This window comes from Mizuhopecten yessoensis, unplaced genomic scaffold (genome assembly GCF_002113885.1).
Source record: "Mizuhopecten yessoensis strain PY_sf001 unplaced genomic scaffold, ASM211388v2 scaffold8205, whole genome shotgun sequence".
Lineage (NCBI taxonomy): Eukaryota > Metazoa > Mollusca > Bivalvia > Pectinida > Pectinidae > Mizuhopecten > Mizuhopecten yessoensis.
The window spans coordinates 168,065-192,110 of record NW_018407431.1 but is presented as its reverse complement, the minus strand read 5'-3'; the positions used below and the strand labels follow the sequence as shown (position 1 = coordinate 192,110).

Here is a 24,046-nt window from a genome sequence, read left to right as displayed (position 1 = left end):
TTGGTTCCCTTATTAGAAAACAAACATGGCCGACAGCATGTTATATCACACTGCCGACTTTTTGGACAGATAAACTTCAGTTCTTGTTTCTGAATTAGTTACAAAGAATGCTTCTTTGATGGTTAGTATCACTTTCTCAAGTTTTACATGTTGTACATTTGTTTTACTTTAAATCTTGCAAAAATTGCCATCCGATTGGGAATTTTTCAATGGCAAATTGGTAATTTTCGCAAGATTTTCCGAGGGGAGAGGGGCCGTTATTGTAGGAAAATCCCTGATATGACAGCAAAGAATATTTTTTTTAATATTGGTTGAAATACGTTTGTAAAACAACAGGTTACAAAACTTTTCAATCATCATTATTTAAAGCTTTTCCCAATTCTTGAGCTCTGAGCAATCATTAAAAGTGAGAGTAGAAATTGCACAAATAAATGTCGACCATTGGACCACTGTTAGAAATTTTCCAATACACTGATCAAAATAACAAGACCACAGATTATATCATTATTTAAATATCAATTTTTATTAATATCTCCATGTGTTTTGCCTCTACCTATGTTTGACATGCATAGGGCATGACGGATTGAAAATGACTCGACAGTTTATTATAATAGCTGATCATTACAATATTTTTCTCTGGTAAATTGAATATAATAAGCAAGTTCCACTGTAATATCATAGACCCATTCCACCAGGGATGTTTCATTTAATATTAGCTTGTCCAGACACCCCAGAAAAGATTTGGATACTCTTGCCCTGGAAAATGCAGTTAATAACAGAAGTGGATTTATGAAGTGTATTCGTCTTGGTTTTTAATTTTACATCCCTGCCTACAAACACCCAAAACCTTTTTTTTTAAGTTTCCAACCATCTTTGTTATTCTTTTGATCTGAAACCGATCTCTTTTTCTTAATAATGTAAACAATTTTAATTATATCCAAAAATATGAACTGTTCTGTGATGTAAATGATGAACTTGATATATAAAACCCTTTAAAACTACATTCTAAATTGTGCCAGTTTATCAATGAAAGTTCACTGTAAATACACAAGTATTTCAGTTGTTAAATCCCAATATTTCAATTAAATAATTCTAGATTCATGAGTTGATTGTTCCCAGCAGTAATCTAACAGAAGTCACTGTTGGGGTTTTATGTTGGGTCGGAGTCACGGCTCAGAGGTCGTTAAGATCTCCTCTGGCTTTGGTAACCAACCCATGTTATTCAGATTCATTGTTAGTTTTCACAGGTACAAGTTGCTGCAAATTCATCTCTTGAATAAAACATTAACAACAACAAGAGGCCCATGTACAGTATTTATTTTTGTTGTTTAATATGTTCCAATTTGAGTACAAAATAGTTAAGTATAACGTTAACTTAAGTTTGTCAGGACCATGAGCTGATCATTCCTAGACCGAGTTTCAGATCAATCGGCCCAGTAGAACTTGACTTTAAGTTTGAAATAGTTTTTCAAAATGGCGGCCGTGGGGGCCATATTGGATTTCTGATTGACCAAAAAAATAACAACACTTGGTCAGGGAGATGTCGGTACCCTCCTCATGAAATATTAATGAAATCCCTTTGCCAGTATTTCAGCTTAAGTTGAAAATGTAAAATGTTAATGGAAGGACGACGACGGATAGCAGTAGGTCACTTGAGCTAAAGTGGCCTAAAAATGCCAACCTTACTTTAATACAACACAGTTTATTCATCAATATCTATAGCACTTAAATTAAATATTGAATTTTTCAAAATATTTGAGGCATTGCTTTTCTTCCCTTTCAACATCTAAATGAAGTTTGCATTTTGGGAAGCCTCTTATCCGTGGGATTGACATGCCAAGCGTCGATTCATTCAATGCTGGGAATTTGACCAAAACTAGAGCAGTTTTTCACCTTGTATGTAAATACCAATGAAAGTTCACTGTAAATACACAAGTATTTCAGTTGTTAAATCCCAATATTTCAATTAAACATTTCTAGATTCAAGAGTCAATTGTTCCCAGCAGTAATCTAACAGAAGTCACTGTTGGGGTTTTATGTTGGGTCGGAGTCACGGCTCAGAGGTCGTAAAGATCTCCTCTGGCTTTGGTAACCAACCCATGTTATTCAGATTCATTGTTTCATCTCTTGAATAAAACATTTACAACAAAAATACCAACCTTACTTTAATGCAACATGGTTTATTCATCAATATCTATAGCACTTAAAATCAAATATTGAATTCTTCAAAATATTGGAGGCATTGCTTTTCTTCCCTTTCAATATCTAAATGGAGTTTTCATTTTGGGAAGCCTGTTATCCCCAGGATTGACATGTCAAGCGTCAATTCATTCATTGCTGGGAATTTGACCAAAACTAGAGCAGTTTTTCACCTTGTATGTAAATATATTCTTGTTTTATTTTTTTCATAAAAAACTGCCTGCACAATCATAGGCCTTGAAAGTCAACCTTGTACAACGGACAGCAATCTGAGCATTTACAATCTGCCATATTAAAAGATGTCTACTACTAGCCTCGGTCAAACTGAGTGTTCTGAAAGTAGATTTTTAACTGAATGGTTAGGAAGACAAGTAATCTTTGCTAAATGTAAAGTAAATAACAGTCATACCCTGAGTGCTCAGCTGTCTCTGCAGAGCCTGCGCAGACAGACCAGGTGTGGTTGCATTCGTAGTGGTCCCAGGGGCACCTCCTGTGAAGATGCGCTCAAGGTCTTGCGAGGACACAACCACAGTCTGGTGCTGAAGAGGTGTGCTGGAACCAACGACTGGGGTTGCCACATTGGAGCTTCCCAAGGACACTCCTGGGGATCCGGAGGGAAGTAAACCTACAAAATTTGTTCCATCAAATGTTAGGTTTCGTATGTTATAGTTCAATGATGGGTTTTAAAACAGAGTTTTGATAGTTTTAAGGCTTTTCATTTACCAAAATAGTATGGAAAGTACCAAATATCGGGCAACATCGTGAAGATAACTCTAAAACACTGATCCTCTGGGTAATTTGATTTTGATGCGATTGATCCGTTAAGATTTGCATCTTCACAAGTTGAGGTGAAAATGGTAGTCATAGGATTTTCAATCATGCATTGTTTTCATTGAAAGCCAGTTGCAAACAATAACAGCTTAGCTACAATTCATCAAATACGAACAAACTGGATTTTTTCAGTACATGTTTAGGTTCAGCGATGCTTTTTCCAAAATGGGTTCCCAATCAAGTGATGAATTTCTTTGTCATCCTAACAAGTTTTTTCACTTATTTGAATTGCACTTTCATACATATGAAATGAAATCTGGATTTTGTATTTCTGAAAAGTCAGCTAGTTGATTTTGCTACCAAGACATCTTCTGATACTAAAATATAAGTAATTGCACAATCGCAAAGATTTGACCATTACCATAACCAAGTTTAATTTTTAAAATGATGTACTGCCTCTTATTTAATGTTGATTCACATCTATGCTGTCATTAGAAAACGGTAACAAATGGTACCTAGTGTGGTCTGCCTGCCTGTACCCGTTATAGCCTGTAATTGGCCGGTCAACACATAGTGCTGGACGGATTCTTGTTGTGGTGACTGCCCACTTTGGTCCCTCGAACCGCTGCCACGACGCTGCTTCACATCGTTTGCATCATTCCGTTGCATACTTCTGCAACACCTTCAAAGTACAAGCAACATGTTTTGCAATGAATCAAAAATAATGCTGAAACACACAACTTTAGATCGAAACACGACTTGTACAGCATACATGATATCAAGAACACCTTCTTCGGAGCACTGATTTGATAATATATCGACATTAAAGCCATTTTGGTCTCTGGAGTATAACATATAGATAGATGGGACCCTACGACACTGTCATCAAGCATTTTGGTCTTTGATATTCCGGTAATACAAATTTCCTTGCAAATGTTATTGATGCAAATTAATTATGATAAACTTCCCTTTTTGAATTCTAATGTAATGTCTTGTAAACTGCTTTTCTTCTATGGTGTTTACACAGCCTATTCGGCTTTTGTGCAACACAAAATATGGAACTCTTGCATATAATACACAAACTCACCTATTATACGCCATTAGGGGAATGGTTTTGTTACTAAAAATAGCCAAAATCATTTTAATCTTAGTTGCATTTACTCAGTCATAAAACATAATACAAAAATAAACTTTATTTGCATGTGGGAAAGTACCAAAAATAGATGCAAAACTTCCGGTAAAGTTACATCAAGTTTTTAAATAACGCTTTCAGTAAACACCTTTTATCAAAATATTATTTCAGTACTTTGTCATAATGCGATTTTTTTTAAATATCTTGCATAAGTTACTGTTAAAGCGATTCGGGTTATTTTTAGTAACAAATCTCTCCAACTTGCGTACAGTATACATTATAGGCAAGTTGGTGGTTTTCCCATCCTGATCATACATGTTAAACAGTCTAAGCACGGCTTTCATTCGATAACGTTATTTTCATAGTCATATTTATACATATTCAACGTCAACCGCTAATTGCAACACTTTACGCGCTACACACCGGTAGACTTCGGCGCGCATGCGGTCCGCCATTCATGCCTTCCCATGAGTCGCAAGTCCGCCATATTGGCATGAATATATTATTTGCTTACCTGGATTTTGAGTTACAAATTTAACGATGAAAAACCACCCATCTTTGGTCAAAAACCCTCAATCCAACCTTATCAGCAATTTATCTGAACATTTTGATACAATGAACCTACAACCTCAAAAATAAAAGACATAAATTTCGATGCAACTATTTCTTGTCGCAAGTCACGGGATCTAAGCCATGACGCATCTCTGGCTGCAAGGAATAATGAGAAAGGATGCGCATGCGCAAAATTGGACACGGTGAAACTTTTCGGAAATTTATATATTCGCTTTTTCTTTCCAAGTTATGACAACATCCGAGATACCCGAATGGTATGACAATTTGTTAAACCATCTCTGATTGGTTGTCGCTTCAGAGGCACAACAATGGCGACCAAGAAAGCACATGGACAGAAGTTGGATATTTTAAATGACATTAAAGCTAGCACGAACAAATGTACAGAAAGCAGAAAGGAGTCAAATAAAATTATTGACATAATATCATATGCACAGGTATAAAATAACTAGTTCTATTACCCAAGAGTGAAATATTTAAAAGGAAAGTTGTGCAGACAGTCTGTCAAATTTATTTATTTATTTATAAGTGTTGGTTACTGTTGTTAAAACACAAATGAACTGTATTGAAAAAACTTGTTTCCAACTCCAGCTAATTATGACTATGAGACCGATTTAAAGGAAAGTCGCTGGTCTATAGTTCACGGTGTATAGAACAAATGTTGATTGAGTGTAGTAAACAATCTTATTCCATGATTTGCTTTTGATCCAAATTTCGATTGAAAAAAATCGTAGTGTTGGCCATCTTTTCAAAGTAACACAAACTAATTACATGGTTATAATGCAATCTTGACTCAAGGAGTTGTTTCGTATATTTACTTTAATTTGGACTGAAGTGTTTTTAGTGTTTGAATCATAAGTGATTCATCTGTTTATTTTTGTGATTTTATACCGAGAAGTTGAAAATCGTCTTGATATTTCTTTCTTAACATTATGGTTATGTGTTCTTAAATGATTTGAGAAATTACGTTTTAGAAAACTTTTAGAACTCGCTGAAGAAGAAGTTGACTGTGTTCACAAGTTTTGAAGGAATATCTTTGTAAAATCTTCATACAAAGTTAAACTGGTTTTCATGATCAAGCATGAATAATGAAGGGGTTAATTGCCATTTAATAAATGTAAATAAACAGTCTGATATATCACAAAAGTTTCAATAGAGTAGTTCCACTTTTAACCAGCTTTGATATCTAGAGTGTTTTTGTTTTTCAAATATGATTATTTGTTTGTATCCTTTAATTTCAGTCTTCAGATAAAGATGTTTTACTGGCCTGTGTTCGAGCATTTCACAAAATGTTTGTCAAGTTCCTGACAGCAGGAGAGATGTTCCTAGAAATGATACCTACAGACACAACTGATAAAGGTGAGTGGGAAATCAAACGCCATAATGGGTAAAAATGTCCCATTTCACTTAAGGAGGCTCCACCCTTTGGCAATTAGCCAGCAGAATTACAGAGGGATAGAATTTATACAATGACACTTATTTTCTTTACTATAGTATACCAAAAACGACGGAAATAAATTATCAGGTGTTGACATATCATCGTCACGCACATGTACTATTTGTTTACCTGTTGTTACTATAATTTACACTACGGTAATGGAATGCCCGATACGCAATACGGAAATGACGACACGAAAATATGACAAGAAAAACATGTGTATTACGAATGGTGGAAAGTCCTTAAGTTTGTTTCTAGTTTCATAAATCATTATGAAACAGAAAAGTTTTCCCCTCGAACAACAAGAGTGTCCGACTAATGAGTATTTAAAGAGGCAATTTATTGAAGTTTTTGTTATAACCTTGTCACAAAATTCTTCATGATAATATAGTTTGATACACCTTATGATCGATTCGACAAGAGGCAATGTTTTCTTGGCATTCTTGATCAGTAAAGGAGAAGTCCTTAAATGTACAATCATACATTTTAACGACAAATGTCAGTGAACTTTTAACTGACAAATATGTCTTTCAAGCTGAGGAGATAAGGTAATTCGCTTAACTTATGTGAAATACAAAAAACAAGTATATATTCTGAATCGATAGTACATGATCTTCCTAACAACACCTAAATCATCCTTATAAATGAGTATTTTACGTTTAAACCTACTGAAATCTTTGTGCGATTTGAAATTCATTCTCTCTTTGGTTTCCTATTGTGTGCATGCTTCAATTTTATTCAAATCCAATGGTAAACAGAAATTTCTCATTAGATTGATATTTATAGCATGATACTTATAGTTCTTATTTGAAATGTATTATATAAATTCAAAGCGACAAGAATGCTATGTGTGAAATCAGTCTCGCTGACATTCTGTTGTTGATTGACAGCGTGGTACTGTACACATTTAACTTCTCACTGAAAGGCCCCGATATTGCGCTATTTTGGCTTTCCCAAAAGATAAAACTGGACAATGGCTTCAAGTGATGCCATTATCAACTACATTTAGGAGAGAAAATACAGGTCCCAATTGGAGCACCAGTTAAATTATCTGTGTCCTCAAAAAGAAGACGGAAGAGATCCCTTTAATGATTCTGCAGGAGGTCCGCTTTAGTTGCAGTGGGACTTTTCCCTTTAATCTGAAGTGGATTAGTGGTACATTATGTATCATGACCATCAAGAATGGTGCTCGCATGTGATTGGGTTTATTGATAATTAAATGGAAACATTGGCTGATATAATAGCAAGTCTGGATGTTAGTTGCTCCAACAAAAATCTCATTTCTAATTCTAATCTGGGGAAGCACAACGGCCGGGGTTTGATTCCTTGAAATGACATGGAAAGGTATGGGTCACCTGCATGACCATGAGATTTTTTCTGGGAAGCACTCTATTTTACTCACACATCACGACCTCTGCATGCAAATAAGAGTGATAAATATAAGTTTATAAACTTGTTTCATTATTCTTGTAAAAGAAATGAAGTTTATGTGTAATTTGGTACTTGTATTTTCAGGCTTAAGTAAAGAAGTTCAATACAAAGTTTGGCTGATGGACTGTTATCAGGACACGATTGATTGCCTCATCCAACTTTTACGATCTGAATACTCATCTATACAGGTAATGATTTCACCTATACAGGTTGACATCACTTTTGAAGAATTGAAAGTATCTTATGAAAGTTGCACATGATCCTACCAGACAACTAATCCTCATGCTGAGTTTGAGATAGATTGTCTCTGTGTTGTCTGCTTTGGGGATATTGATGGGGACAAGTTGATGTGTTGCACCAATATCAACAGTTGGAATCTTCGTCTTTTACCTTTCTAATTTCCTATTTGCTTTCGGCGTTGTAGCACTGTATAACCTACCAAGTAATTGTGTTTATCAACATTGACATGATCACATGAAATTCATCTGTTTTACTCCACGAGATTAAATAATGCAGATTATTAAAAAGAGGGCGCTCATTTCAAAGATTCTGCAGACAACATAGACAATATTCTGTTGATACTAAAGAAAAATATACATACGTTAATTTAATAGATTTTTATTCATAATTTATGTTCCTTTTTTAACTGAAAATGTTTTGACTTTGCATTAGTAGTATGTGTCATAAGGTGAAATAACACAATGTCAGCCGCATATAAAGTGTCGGTAGTTTTTATCAGCATTGATACTAAGTATATTGTACTAGAAAATATCAACACAAAATATGAAATGCAATATACATGTGTTTGATTTTCATTTTCTAGGAGCTAGCTCTATGTACCTTGATGAAGTTTGTTGAGACAGAAGGAAAAAACCCTGTGACAAAAATTTCCTCAAAAAAGTCACATTTTCCAGTAGCTCTGTTTACGGTAAGCCACTCTTTTATAGTTTGATGAAGTTTTGGAAGCAGGAGGCTGACGGTACAAACATCAAGACTGAGTCTTTTCTTTATCTACATGTGTGTCGTGCAAAGATGGAATTCTAATTACGACCATAAAACTTCATATTCTCTTTTCATCTTGGCAACAATGTAGACTTGTAGACTGGGGGTTCTGTTTTAAGTAATTTTAGTAATATTTATCCGAAAAAACATTTAACATTGCAATGGTGTTGTTAATGCCACTTGTTTGCCCAGAACTCGGAATCGTGAAATGCTTGGATAATGGGCAGAAAAATCGATCTGGATATCGAGTCAATAGGATCATTGGTGGTAGACTATTTACGCTAGTTTGTAATTCTACATTATTGTATAAGGCAATTTTGTTGCCATTAATTGATCTCTGATTTCTGATTGGTCATTCACAGAAATTGATGAAGCAGCTCATGAACACAGAGACTAACCTTCAGGATCTTATAGGTAAATTTCAGGAGTATCTGGCCTACGATGATGTCAGATTTCATGTGTTGAAATGCACCATGATGGACCTTAAGGAAAAACGGAATACGGTCAGTATATTTTATGCATTTTCCCAATAAGCACAAAAATAAAAAATAAATGAAACTGTTTCCACTTTCCCTGTTTGAAAGTTATTCTTTCACGTTATTCCAGATACGAGTAAAAGGGAAGGCAGTGACGCACACATATTATTGATATTTTGTGGGTGGTGGGGCCAGAAACATCCCTTGTAATGGTTAGAAGGGAGGCCCACTTATAATTGATATTTTGTGGGTGGTCGGGCTAGATACGAGTATATGGGAGGGCAGGGAGGCCCACTTATAATTGATATTGTATGGGTGTTGGGCCAGATATTGTGAACATTTGTACAGTGGGTAGTGGGCACCAAGAAATATTAATTATGTGCTTCTTTTGGTTCTTTACTTACAAGACAAAGTTTTTTTTAGGCCTAATGGTTTATTGATAGAAGAAGAAAACCGAAAATCTTAACACATTACTATTTGTAAGAGTCCTGTGAAATTCTTCGATTACCGGACTATTGCAACGGAAACAGCTTGTTTTTGTCTGCAGGCTTTTGCAATTGTGAGTCTTCAAGAAACAATGACATGACTAAATCAGGTTTGGTGTGTGAGGTACATGTCAGAAGATTTCTGATTGGTTCTTTGGGATCTCTAAATGAACATAAAACTTTGTAGCATTTGAGAGATCTCGAAACATTTGGTAAGCTCAGTGATATATCATCAGAACTTTTGAAACAAAAATCAGAATCTTACAAGCGTTTGACTTGCATAACAACTTCACAACTTGCTCTACACACATTCATATAAAAATGGCAGCCCCCATGCAGAAGACAATTCACGTTGATTGTTCACTGTATTCATAGTAACTAAAAGCATGAATATAATTATTATAAGTTCCATGAAAGATTCAATCAATTTAGTATTAATGCAATTATACAAAATCATCCAACATTACAGGTTATTTCTAACTGAAAAATACCACTTTCACATTGTTTCCAGAGAAACTCGCCCAGCACATTCACGCATGAAGATTCCGTAACTAAATCCTGCCATAAATACTGTTGATTTACAGCATAAACAATACTCAATGTGTACTCCCACTTTGTCAACTGTAGGAATAATTGTTAGTCTTTTATGTAATTACAGTAGTCACATGTTCTCCACATAAACGACCACTAACCAATCATCTGATGACAAACAAACAATGCAGTTGGACATTTAGTCTCCTTTACCTTAAGCTGACAGTGCAAGTTAAAAAGCTTTCAATTGAGATTTTTTTTTATTCTTTTTTCGGTTTTGAGATGTTCCCCATCTCTTCCAGCTATCGTTTCTAAGAAAGTGCCGACATTTTAGTTTGTGATTGCTTGATCTCATTGGTTATAAAAAGCACATTGCCTGTCAAACCAGTAATCATTCTAGATCATTTTTAATGTTGTAGACACCTGGAAACCTATATCTGAACAACATCTTTGCCATCCTGGAGCGTGTAAGCTTTCCAGCATCTCCAGAGGAAAACCTCACAACCTTCCTGACCACACAGCCAGGTAAATCTACACAAGGAATGTATAAACTTGTTATCAGTTTGTGAGAACTGTCCATGATTATTTTTGGGGTTATATGGTATATACCGAAAAAAAGCTCTGTGTGCTTTTGTGCATAAACCCCAAATTATGCTGGGTAGTTTCCCTTCCAAATGTCAACATTTCACAAAACGTACACATAACAAGAATGCATTCGAGATATCGCATGAATTTAGTGTATGTAAATTTCTCTCCAATCTTTCAGATGAAGATGTCCAACTGAAGATAGCAACATTGAAGGAACACAAACGTTTGTTCACTACCTCTTGGGTAACATTCCTCGCCTTCCAGGTATGTCTCTGGGCTATCAGATATACCTACAATTAGTGAAAGAACATCATTTTGATGGAGGTGGAATGAAGCCCTGGTAGCCACTTAGTTAAGGGTCCTAGTACCACTGCCTAAAGGGTCCTAGTACCACTGCCTAAAACTGTAACTTGACATCAGAAACATTTTTTCTGGCATTACTATAGCTTAGATAAATCATTTTTGGAAAGAAAATCATACTTTGTGGGACGCTTTTTGAAAATGTAATGAAGAAAATAAATAAAACGACAGTGTACTTTATGTGAAAAGTTCAGCCGGGGTAGAACGGGCTTCAAACCCTAGACCTCAGAATGTCGGTGGTAGTGTTATCAAAATAGTGATCTTTATGATTTTTGGGCAAATTCAGCAAATGTAGCACTGATGTAGACCAAAAAATATTGGGTGCATTGTGCATAAGTCTGTATACTGCTCTCATGACCGTGAACAGCTGATTTGTTTTGGATAATTATTAATCCAAAACTGTCACCGGGGTAACCCTGTCAATTACTATGCTGAAATGTATGCAACTTATTCTCAATTCTGCCCACTTTTACTATTTGGATGCCTGGGTTTTTTTTGTAGATTTTTTTTTTTTTTTTAAGTTAGGATTTCTAGAATTCCTCTATTCTTTATAAAAAAAAACATGGTATATTATATCCAGAAAGATACCTGGAAGCAGTTAAAACTCTCAACATGAAATGACAAAAAGTATATGTTGGGTAGACCCCCTCCCCGAGTGTAGGCCAAAATCCTTGAATTTGCCTTACACTGGGACAGACATGGAGATCTTTATAAGACTTTGAAACTGAGTAATTTTTGAAGCAAAAACACATTTTACTTTCAGCTGCCAACTAATCTGTATCGGCGGACACTGGTCATTCTCCATGATAAAGTAATGCCGTATATGACAAGTCCTCTGATGCTGTGTGACTTCCTCACAGAGTCCTATAACATAGGTAAGTCACACAGTAACCAGGCCCTTCCTCCAGGGGTAGGTAGTATATAAACAACAAATTTTCCAGCTATAATAGTAAAAAAACAAATCTTTTCTTCATTTGTAGAAAATACTACATTCTATATAATGAAGTATAAAGTAGAAAGTAGAAAAAGTTGTTTTAAGGCACATTAACAAACTGTCAGTTTTTTTCCAACTCTTTGAAAATAGCATTTGCTGATATGTGGGTGAATTCTGGTAATGATTGATAAATATCTGCCAGATCAAATGGTTAGTAATATGTTACATAATTGGATCTAAAAGTGAAGTTGTGTCTGATTGAAATTGTGAACCTAGCCAGCGTTGTTATAGTGTGTGGAAACTGACATTGTGAACCTAGCCAGCGTTGTTATAGTGTGTGTAAACTGACATTATGCACCTAGCCAGCGTTGTTATAGTGTGTGACATTGTGAACCTAGCCAGCGTTGTTATAGTGTGTGAAAACTGACATTGTGAACCTAGCCAGCGTTGTTATAGTGTGTGAAAACTGACATTGTGAACCTAGCCAGCGTTGTTATAGTGTGTGAAAACTGACATTGTGAACCTAGCCAGCGTTGTTATAGTGTGTGAAAACTGACATTGTGAACCTAGCCAGCGTTGTTATAGTGTGTGAAAACTGACATTGTGAACCTAGCCAGCGTTGTTATAGTGTGTGAAAACTGACATTGTGAACCTAGCCAGCGTTGTTATAGTGTGTGAAAACTGACATTGTGAACCTAGCCAGCGTTGTTATAGTGTGTGAAAACTGACATTGTGAACCTAGCCAGCGTTGTTATAGTGTGTGAAAACTGACATTGTGAACCTAGCCAGCGTTGTTATAGTGTGTGAAAACTGACATTGTGAACCTAGCCAGCGTTGTTATAGTGTGTGAAAACTGACATTGTGAACCTAGCCAGCGTTGTTATAGTGTGTGAAAACTGACATTGTGAACCTAGCCAGCGTTGTTATAGTGTGTGAAAACTGACATTGTGAACCTAGCCAGCGTTGTTATAGTGTGTGAAAACTGACATTGTGAACCTAGCCAGCGTTGTTATAGTGTGTGAAAACTGACATTGTGAACCTAGCCAGCGTTGTTATAGTGTGTGAAAACTGACATTGTGAACCTAGCCAGCGTTGTTATAGTGTGTGAAAACTGACATTGTGAACCTAGCCAGCGTTGTTATAGTGTGTGAAAACTGACATTGTGAACCTAGCCAGCGTTGTTATAGTGTGTGAAAACTGACATTGTGAACCTAGCCAGCGTTGTTATAGTGTGTGAAAACTGACATTGTGAACCTAGCCAGCGTTGTTATAGTGTGTGAAAACTGACATTGTGAACCTAGCCAGCGTTGTTATAGTGTGTGAAAACTGACATTGTGAACCTAGCCAGCGTTGTTATAGTGTGTGAAAACTGACATTGTGAACCTAGCCAGCGTTGTTATAGTGTGTGAAAACTGACATTGTGAACCTAGCCAGCGTTGTTATAGTGTGTGAAAACTGACATTGTGAACCTAGCCAGCGTTGTTATAGTGTGTGAAAACTGACATTGTGAACCTAGCCAGCGTTGTTATAGTGTGTGAAAACTGACATTGTGAACCTAGCCAGCGTTGTTATAGTGTGTGAAAACTGACATTGTGAACCTAGCCAGCGTTGTTATAGTGTGTGAAAACTGACATTGTGAACCTAGCCAGCGTTGTTATAGTGTGTGAAAACTGACATTGTGAACCTAGCCAGCGTTGTTATAGTGTGTGAAAACTGACATTGTGAACCTAGCCAGCGTTGTTATAGTGTGTGAAAACTGACATTGTGAACCTAGCCAGCGTTGTTATAGTGTGTGAAAACTGACATTGTGAACCTAGCCAGCGTTGTTATAGTGTGTGAAAACTGACATTGTGAACCTAGCCAGCGTTGTTATAGTGTGTGAAAACTGACATTGTGAACCTAGCCAGCGTTGTTATAGTGTGTGAAAACTGACATTGTGAACCTAGCCAGCGTTGTTATAGTGTGTGGAAACTGACATTGTGAACCTAGCCAGCGTTGTTATAGTGTGTGAAAACTGACATTGTGAACCTAGCCAGCGTTGTTATAGTGTGTGAAAACTGACATTGTGAACCTAGCCAGCGTTGTTATAGTGTGTGAAAACTGACATTGTGAACCTAGCCAGCGTTGTTATAGTGTGTGAAAACTGACATTGTGAACCTAGCCAGCGTTGTTATAGTGTGTGAAAACTGACATTGTGAACCTAGCCAGCGTTGTTATAGTGTGTGAAAACTGACATTGTGAACCTAGCCAGCGTTGTTATAGTGTGTGAAAACTGACATTGTGAACCTAGCCAGCGTTGTTATAGTGTGTGAAAACTGACATTGTGAACCTAGCCAGCGTTGTTATAGTGTGTGAAAACTGACATTGTGAACCTAGCCAGCGTTGTTATAGTGTGTGAAAACTGACATTGTGAACCTAGCCAGCGTTGTGATAGTGGTTGGAAACTGACATTGTGAACCTAGCCAGCGTTGTTATAGTGTGTCGATAATTAAAGTTTATTTGTCTTTAAGGCTGGATCATGTAGTGATGAATTTAACTTTTTTTCTACAGATGCTCTGAATTCTTTGAACTCGTGTTAGAACATCAAGTTGTAAAAATAACATGTTATATTAAAAATCAATCAGAAAACTTGAAGCAAAGAAAGCTGAGTGTGATTGTGGCCATTTTGTTTTCCAATGTGTAGAAATTACACTTAAATTTGATATAGCAGAATTTGCTAATCATTTATTTCTGCAGGTGGTGCTATCAGTCTGCTGGCTCTAAATGGCATATTTGTGTTGGTCCAACAATACAATCTGTGAGTACTGTTTATTGTAAACCTTGTAGTAGTTGTGTAAAGAGTGGATTGCTATGTGGCTTTGCCAAGATTTTACATTAATGTAACAGTCTTATAATGACAGTGAACAATATTACTAAATATTTAACCCTTTCTGTACTTGAAGTTCTTTTTAAACAAGGACCTTTGGAAGTAATAAAACACATCTGTTCATCATAGATACTGGCCACTATCTGGTGTTGATCACTGTAAGGTGTCGGCAGCTTTAGGATTTTGATGTATTTTCAGGCTTCAAACTTTTGAGAATGATATAATTAATTGAAATAAAATTAATATGTTTTTTACCCTGAGTTTCAGTTTATCCTGAAATTCTGTTTACCCTAAGTTTCAGTTAAGTTTCATATAGGGGTGGAATGAGTTGGGCACTCCCTCCCTCCCCAACCACCACCAACCACAATTTTTAGCAAGTGAGCTTATGCTGTAGTGCAGTCCATTGACTTGTCCTTTAAATGATTTTTAAAGAACGGACATTCCTAGAGTCATGATATTTTGCTGGTAGCTTCCTGAAATAATACCAAGCAAACTCAGCAAATAAATACAACCTAGACTCACTTAATAGTTCACAGGGGTCATATTTGTAAAAAAAAAACTTCAGACAACTTCTGATGACTTCATCAGAAGATCAATGCCTAGAGTCATGATACTAGTGAGTAGCCCTTAGATGGGTTCCAACAGTTTGCAAACAAAAATTACCTTGTCAACACTCAGATATATCATGCTTTTATTGACGATGTAGAATACATGTATTTTATAGATATAATATATTTCTCCAACCTCTGTGTATGCAACATACAAATGTCCCGTGTTGGATACATGTATCTCACTCGTTGTCCTTGTCTATTATGACGTCACAATCAAATGTTATTATTTAGACGTCACAATTGAAAGGCCAACAAAATGGCATTGGACCGAGTGTGGCAATCCTCAGCTAGTGACACCACCTAAGGAACATAGAGATCATTGTACAAGCTCGCCCTAAAAGTCTTCGCCCTAAAAGTATCTTTGAAATTGAGGTTTACCTACAGTATTTATTAATTTTTCTGTTCTTTCCATATATGGTCTTAGTTTGTGTGTACTTTATCTAGAAATTTTGCTATATCAAACGTTGCATTTACATTGTGTATGTTGTGTTTTACCCAAATTTTGATTGAGAGTCGAAGAAAAACGGGTCAATCATTATGTAAGCATATGGGACATGGCTATTCTACTGACAGGTGCAGAATGTGTCAAAGTCTCGGTTCTGACAACCGTGGGTAGAGTATAATTACATATTGTTGACGCAGATATTCTACTGACGGGTGCAGAATGTGTCAAAGCCTCGGTTCTGACAACCGTGGGTAGAGTATAATTACATATTGTTGACGCGGATATTCTACTGTCGGGTGCAGAATGTGTCAAAGCCTCGGTTCTGACAACCGTGGGTAGAGTATAACTACATATTGTTGACGCGGATATTCTACTGACGGGTGCAGAATGTGTCAAAGTCTCGGTTCTGACAACCGTGGGTAGAGTATAACTACATATTGTTGACGCGGATATTCTACTGACGGGTGCAGAATGTGTCAAAGTCTCGGTTCTGACAACCGTGGGTAGAGTATAACTACATATTGTTGACGCGGATATTCTACTGACGGGTGCAGAATGTGTCAAAGTCTCGGTTCTGACAACCGTGGGTAGAGTATAACTACATATTGTTGACGCGGATATTCTACTGTCGGGTGCAGAATGTGTCAAAGTCTCGGTTCTGACAACCGTGGGTAGAGTATAACTACATATTGTTGACGCGGATATTCTACTGACGGGTGCAGAATGTGTCAAAGTCTCGGTTCTGACAACCGTGGGTAGAGTATAACTACATATTGTTGACGCGGATATTCTACTGACGGGTGCAGAATGTGTCAAAGTCTCGGTTCTGACAACCGTGGGTAGAGTATAACTACATATTGTTGACGCGGATATTCTACTGACGGGTGCAGAATGTGTCAAAGTCTCGGTTCTGACAACCGTGGGTAGAGTATAACTACATATTGTTGACGCGGATATTCTACTGACGGGTGCAGAATGTGTCAAAGCCTCGGTTCTGACAACCGTGGGTAGAGTATAACTACATATTGTTGACGCGGATATTCTACTGACGGGTGCAGAATGTGTCAAAGCCTCGGTTCCGACAACCTTGGGTAGAGTATAACTACATATTGTTGACGCTATTAGAATTAAACTGACTTAATTCTATTTGCAGAGATTACCCAGACTTCTATGGAAAGCTGTATGCTTTATTTGAGCCATCTGTCTTCCATGCCAAATACAGAGCGAGATTCTTCTATTTAGCGGATCTATTTTTGACATCCACGTAAGTCAACAGTGAATGACCTCCTCCCAATCCTGGAAAGGTTGCTTCTAAATGTCTCCTCAAAACCCCACACCCTTGTTGTTTGCTCCTAGGGTCTATCCCCACCCAATACCCAATTCTTCCTGTTTGCTTCAGATGTCCCCCACTCCCATACCCTTTCTGTTCAGTCCTAAATGTCCCTCCAACCCCCACTCCCCAGCCCCACAACCCCCATGTTCTCTCCCAGTTGATTCCACCCCACCCCACAGCTTTAGAAAGAAGTTCCTTCCCTCATCTACAACACGGTGGCCAAGTGGTTAAGGCATCTGACATTCTGCTACCAGTAGCCCTCCAACACTGGGTCGTGGGTTCGAGGCCTACGTGGGGCAGTCATAAGGTACTGTCCGTAAGTCGGTGCTTTTTCTCCGAGAACTCAGGCTTTCCTCCACCAACAAAACCTGGCAGATCCTTAAATGACCATAGCTGTTAATAGGACATAAAACACAAACAAACCATCCCTCATCTAAACCACTGAACTGTATTCATTAAAATTGATTTCAAATACTGAATGAGGATTCAACATTTTTTCCAATACAATATTTAGCAAGAATGACAGGTCATATAACAGGACTTAGAACATTCAGGAAGAACACAAATACTTGGACAGTGAGCAGGGGTGTACAGTTCTACTAGCCAGAGCAGGGGTGTACAGTTCTACTAGCCAGAGCAGGGGTTTACAGTTCTACTAGCCAGGGGCCCAGATCTAGTAGACTTTAAATATTGAAATACCCCGGTATTAAGTTTGAAAATAAAGTTTGAGCCTGCTGAATTCTGGAAAACCTGCCTACTAGTACACAAAATATGAAATTATACCCCCAACCCCCCAACCTCCACCCCACCCCCCTATTTGAGGCATTTGGATTTGGTCTCATTACTATATGAAGAGAACAATGCTGAAAAAAACATCTTTTATTTTTACTTATTTGTTATACAGCCATCTGCCAGCTTACCTGGTCGGAGCATTTGCCAAGCGACTGGCGAGAATTTCGTTGGCGGCTCCTCCTTCCGGCCTGACTGTATCCATACCCTTCATCTATAACCTGATACACAGACATCCCAACTGTCGAGTGTTACTACATCGAACAGAGGGACCTTCAGGTAAGGCTGACATTTAATGTTTATATGCTCTTTCAGCACTAGGGTTTTTTACAAAGTATAGTTGGTGAGTATTCACTTATTCATCACTTCATCAAACCGTTAAAATACCATTAAATACCATTGTGCCAGTGAAAAAGTAGGAATTTGTCAGTGTGATAACATTATCTTGACTGCTGTGAAGATTTGATGCAACAATACCAAGGTGTCACATGATTGTGACATCCAATCAAATGCCATGACACAACATTGCTTTTACACTGGCAGTCTCCTGTAAATTTGGGAGATGTAATAAAATCCAATTATTTGTGACGTAGCAGACAATTTTATACTTGTGATATTCAACAGAATATTCTATTTTCTACAATTCTATTTGCTAAATGGAATCTTCTCAACAAGACTAAAATTAGTGAACCTACGAATTTGTTTAAGTCAAGACTTGGAAAACACACTCTCAGAAAACAAAGGGACTGTACTCTGAGAGGCAATAATAGGACATTGTGCTTTTGAAGTCTTCACAACAGTAAATCTGTTATATTTTCAGTGGTGAAAATCAATAAAGAGATAAAACAAGGCATTTGCTAGAATCTTTTTTGTTCTGATATTGCCTCATACATGTCAGCAGAATTTCTAAACTTTTCAAGTTGAAACTTATTAAAAAAGAAAGTTGCACAATGAATGAATTTTCAGCTGTCAAGAAATAAATGTTAGTTTTCTCTCAATTCTAATTGACAGTGGACAATAATTCTCACAACAATAAGATGGATGATGTGTTTTTATCAGTCAGGGTATATGCTTATATGTATGTCATGTAGTGTCAAAGATTTGGCAAATTACCCTTAAGCTTTAAAAGTGCCTGTAAGTAAATATGCAAACTGATGAAATTGACCTCTATCTGTTGACAAAGGGATCTTTTATTTCTAAAGGTAAATGTATTTGATATGAGTGATACTGGCCTGGTGGGTCTCTTGTTTTATCAGCATACATATACTTATAAAGATTTCTACATGACTAGTTAATAATTGTTGATTTTAGAAATACATGATGACCCCTACGACCCCAATGAACCTGACCCCACCAAGTGCCATGCCATGGAGAGCTCTCTATGGGAACTGAAGGTATTATTATAGATATTTAATCTGCAATCTCAAAAAAGACATCAAGAGTTTAAATAAGTCCAGAAAGTAGCCTGGTACGCTATGGATATCTTGTAGTCAAATACATTTTTACTTCAGACATGTTTAGAAAGTAAGCTGTCCAACATTTCAAAGTGTTGACTGAACAAACATAACTGTTTATGTGATGACCTTAACTGCATAGGAATTAAGAAGTGTTTTCCAGTTTCCTAAATAACGTGTTGGAATTAAATTGTCAGCAACAGTGAATGTTTACAAACCGAACTGCAAGATTTTTCTGCAATGTTGATGTTGCTTTTTAAAGTGTCAAGATACTTCAAGTTAATTTTCTCTGTGCACTTTCCAGACTCTACAGTCCCACTTTCATCCTGACGTGGCGAGAAGTGCGCAGAGGATAGACGGTGAAATCCAAACAATAGAAACGGATCTATCCGACCTGTTTGAAACCTCTTACGATGATGTAAGTGAATTTGTAGTATTTTCTGTTCTGTAGAGATTGAACACAGCAGATTGTCTGCCTGTTGGTATATCCATAGTCCACTGTAGATGTTAAGTAGAGAAATGTACAGTTGTACGGTGTGGAATACGAGATATCAAGTCCACTGTATATGTTAAGCTGAGAAATGTACAGTTGTACGGTGTGGAATACGAGATATCAAGTCCACTGTAGATGTTAAGTAGAGAAATGTACAGTTGTACGGTGTGGAATACGAGATATCAAGTCCACTGTAGATGTTAAGTAGAGAAATGTACAGTTGTACGGTGTGGAATACGAGATATCAAGTCCACTGTAGATGTTAAGTAGAGAAATGTACAGTTGTACGGTGTGGAATACGAGATATCAAGTCCACTGTAGATGTTAAGTAGAGAAATGTACAGTTGTACGGTGTGGAATACGAGATATCAAGTCCACTGTAGATGTTAAGTAGAGAAATGTACAGTTGTACGGTGTGGAATACGAGATATCAAGTCCACTGTAGATGTTAAGTAGAGAAATGTACAGTTGTACGGTGTGGAATACGAGATATCAAGTCCACTGTAGATGTTAAGTAGAGAAATGTACAGTTGTACGGTGTGGAATACGAGATATCAAGTCCACTGTAGATGTTAAGTAGAGAAATGTACAGTTGTACGGTGTGGAATACGAGATATCAAGTCCACTGTAGATGTTAAGTAGAGAAATGTACAGTTGTACGGTGTGGAATACGAGATATCAAGTCCACTGTAGATGTTAAGTAGAGAAATGTACAGTTGTACGGTGTGGAATACGAGATATCAAGTCCACTGTAGATGTTAAGTAGAGAAATGTACAGTTGTACGGTGTGGAATACGAGATATCAAGTCCACTGTAGATGTTAAGTAGAGAAATGTACAGTTGTACGGTGTGGAATACGAGATATCAAGTCCACTGTAGATGTTAAGTAGAGAAATGTACAGTTGTACGGTGTGGAATACGAGATATCAAGTCCACTGTAGATGTTAAGTAGAGAAATGTACAGTTGTACGGTGTGGAATACGAGATATCAAGTCCACTGTAGATGTTAAGTAGAGAAATGTACAGTTGTACGGTGTGGAATACGAGATATCAAGTCCACTGTAGATGTTAAGTAGAGAAATGTACAGTTGTACGGTGTGGAATACGAGATATCAAGTCCACTGTAGATGTTAAGTAGAGAAATGTACAGTTGTACGGTGTGGAATACGAGATATCAAGTCCACTGTAGATGTTAAGTAGAGAAATGTACAGTTGTACGGTGTGGAATACGAGATATCAAGTCCACTGTAGATGTTAAGTAGAGAAATGTACAGTTGTACGGTGTGGAATACGAGATATCAAGTCCACTGTAGATGTTAAGTAGAGAAATGTACAGTTGTACGGTGTGGAATACGAGATATCAAGTCCACTGTAGATGTTAAGTAGAGAAATGTACAGTTGTACGGTGTGGAATACGAGATATCAAGTCCACTGTAGATGTTAAGTAGAGAAATGTACAGTTGTACGGTGTGGAATACGAGATATCAAGTCCACTGTAGATGTTAAGTAGAGAAATGTACAGTTGTACGGTGTGGAATACGAGATATCAAGTCCACTGTAGATGTTAAGTAGAGAAATGTACAGTTGTACGGTGTGGAATACGAGATATCAAGTCCACTGTAGATGTTAAGTAGAGAAATGTACAGTTGTACGGTGTGGAATACGAGATATCAAGTCCACTGTAGATGTTAAGTAGAGAAATGTACAGTTGTACGGTGTGGAATACGAGATATCAAGTCCACTGTAGATGTTAAGTAGAGAAATGTACAGTTGTACGGTGTGGAATACGAGATATCAAGTCCACTGTAGATGTTAAGTAGAGAAATGTACAGTTGTACGGTGTGGAATACGAGATATCAAGTCCACTGTAGATGTTAAGTAGAGAAATGTACAGTTGTACGGTGTGGAATACGAGATATCAAGTCCACTGTAGATGTTAAGTAGAGAAATGTACAGTTGTACGGTGTGGAATACGAGATATCAAGTCCACTGTAGATGTTAAGTAGAGAAATGTACAGTTGTACGGTGTGGAATACGAGATATCAAGTCCACTGTAGATGTTAAGTAGAGAAATGTACAGTTGTACGGTGTGGAATACGAGATATCAAGTCCACTGTAGATGTTAAGTAGAGAAATGTACAGTTGTACGGTGTGGAATACGAGATATCAAGTCCACTGTAGATGTTAAGTAGAGAAATGTACAGTTGTACGGTGTGGAATACGAGATATCAAGTCCACTGTAGATGTTAAGTAGAGAAATGTACAGTTGTACGGTGTGGAATACGAGATATCAAGTCCACTGTAGATGTTAAGTAGAGAAATGTACAGTTGTACGGTGTGGAATACGAGATATCAAGTCCACTGTAGATGTTAAGTAGAGAAATGTACAGTTGTACGGTGTGGAATACGAGATATCAAGTCCACTGTAGATGTTAAGTAGAGAAATGTACAGTTGTACGGTGTGGAATACGAGATATCAAGTCCACTGTAGATGTTAAGTAGAGAAATGTACAGTTGTACGGTGTGGAATACGAGATATCAAGTCCACTGTAGATGTTAAGTAGAGAAATGTACAGTTGTACGGTGTGGAATACGAGATATCAAGTCCACTGTAGATGTTAAGTAGAGAAATGTACAGTTGTACGGTGTGGAATACGAGATATCAAGTCCACTGTAGATGTTAAGTAGAGAAATGTACAGTTGTACGGTGTGGAATACGAGATATCAAGTCCACTGTAGATGTTAAGTAGAGAAATGTACAGTTGTACGGTGTGGAATACGAGATATCAAGTCCACTGTAGATGTTAAGTAGAGAAATGTACAGTTGTACGGTGTGGAATACGAGATATCAAGTCCACTGTAGATGTTAAGTAGAGAAATGTACAGTTGTACGGTGTGGAATACGAGATATCAAGTCCACTGTAGATGTTAAGTAGAGAAATGTACAGTTGTACGGTGTGGAATACGAGATATCAAGTCCACTGTAGATGTTAAGTAGAGAAATGTACAGTTGTACGGTGTGGAATACGAGATATCAAGTCCACTGTAGATGTTAAGTAGAGAAATGTACAGTTGTACGGTGTGGAATACGAGATATCAAGTCCACTGTAGATGTTAAGTAGAGAAATGTACAGTTGTACGGTGTGGAATACGAGATATCAAGTCCACTGTAGATGTTAAGTAGAGAAATGTACAGTTGTACGGTGTGGAATACGAGATATCAGGTCCACTGTAGATGTTAAGTAGAGAAATGTACAGTTGTACGGTGTGGAATACGAGATATCAGGTCCACTGTAGATGTTAAGTAGAGAAATGTACAGTTGTACGGTGTGGAATACGAGATATCAGGTCCACTGTAGATGTTAAGTAGAGAAATGTACAGTTGTACGGTGTGGAATACGAGATATCAGGTCCACTGTAGATGTTAAGTAGAGAAATGTACAGTTGTACGGTGTGGAATACGAGATATCAAGTCCACTGTAGATGTTAAGTAGAGAAACGTACAGTTGTACGGTGTGGAATACGGAAGATTCTAAATAGTGTTACCTCACCTAACATATGTTCATCCTTGGAATAAATTCATTATAATCCACAAATTCCAGAAACAATATTTTCTTTAAATATATTGTGATCAGGTTGAGTCAGATCATCTGTTATATAATTCATTTTACTGTTAAGTAAAGAAGATAGCTTTTGATAGCTTATGCCGAGAAGTTGAACATTTTAGTGTAACTTGTAAAGTGAAAAATGACAGATGTGTGAACAAAAAAGGAAAAAGAGACAAGAGAAATTGTATATTCCTTATTTTTGTGTCATTGTTTTGTAATTTCAGTTGTTTGACAAAGAAACGCGAAAGAAGGTGAAATTTGTGCCTGTGAACTTTGAGACCCCAAAGGGACTGCTGGGGTCCAAATCTGACAGAATTAAGCTGTGTTGGAGACTTGAATGATCTGGAGTAGTAGCAGGGAGGGAAGGGAGGAGGGAGAAACAGAGAAGGGATAAGAGGGAAAGCTGAACTAGTGTTTGATGAATGATCAATATTTATATTGGCAGCCAAAGAGAAAATGAAAATAAAACAATGAAAATAAAAATTGCTAGTTCTCTTGTAAATTTGTGTTGGCTTAGTGCTTACATTTTG

At 37.2% G+C, this 24,046-nt stretch overlaps 2 protein-coding genes across 3 annotated transcripts in view; one reads left to right on the top strand and one right to left on the bottom strand.

Moving 5' to 3' along the window:
• Positions 1 to 4,811, bottom strand: part of LOC110455353 (helicase domino-like) — a 105,071-nt gene extending 100,260 nt beyond the window's left edge. For both annotated transcript variants that reach the window (XM_021505434.1, XM_021505435.1), the window contains exons 1-3: positions 4,617 to 4,811; positions 3,486 to 3,652; positions 2,609 to 2,824 (exon numbers count right to left, since the gene is read on the bottom strand). In XM_021505434.1, the coding sequence (XP_021361109.1) occupies positions 2,609 to 2,824; positions 3,486 to 3,639 (370 nt within the window). In that variant the 5' untranslated portion in view covers positions 3,640 to 3,652; positions 4,617 to 4,811. The remainder of the gene's footprint in view (positions 1 to 2,608; positions 2,825 to 3,485; positions 3,653 to 4,616) is intronic.
• Positions 4,812 to 4,946: 135 nt separating this feature from the next.
• LOC110455349 (nucleolar complex protein 4 homolog) lies at positions 4,947 to 23,999 on the top strand. The gene is made up of 14 exons (XM_021505431.1): positions 4,947 to 5,109; positions 5,914 to 6,031; positions 7,626 to 7,729; positions 8,365 to 8,469; positions 8,906 to 9,046; positions 10,455 to 10,560; positions 10,802 to 10,887; positions 11,747 to 11,858; positions 14,654 to 14,714; positions 16,993 to 17,103; positions 18,077 to 18,240; positions 19,273 to 19,355; positions 19,720 to 19,833; positions 23,741 to 23,999. The coding sequence occupies exons 1-14, from the start codon at positions 4,984 to 4,986 to the stop codon at positions 23,855 to 23,857; spliced, it is 1,548 nt and encodes a 515-aa protein (XP_021361106.1). The 5' UTR covers positions 4,947 to 4,983; the 3' UTR covers positions 23,858 to 23,999.
• Positions 24,000 to 24,046: the final 47 nt, after the last annotated feature.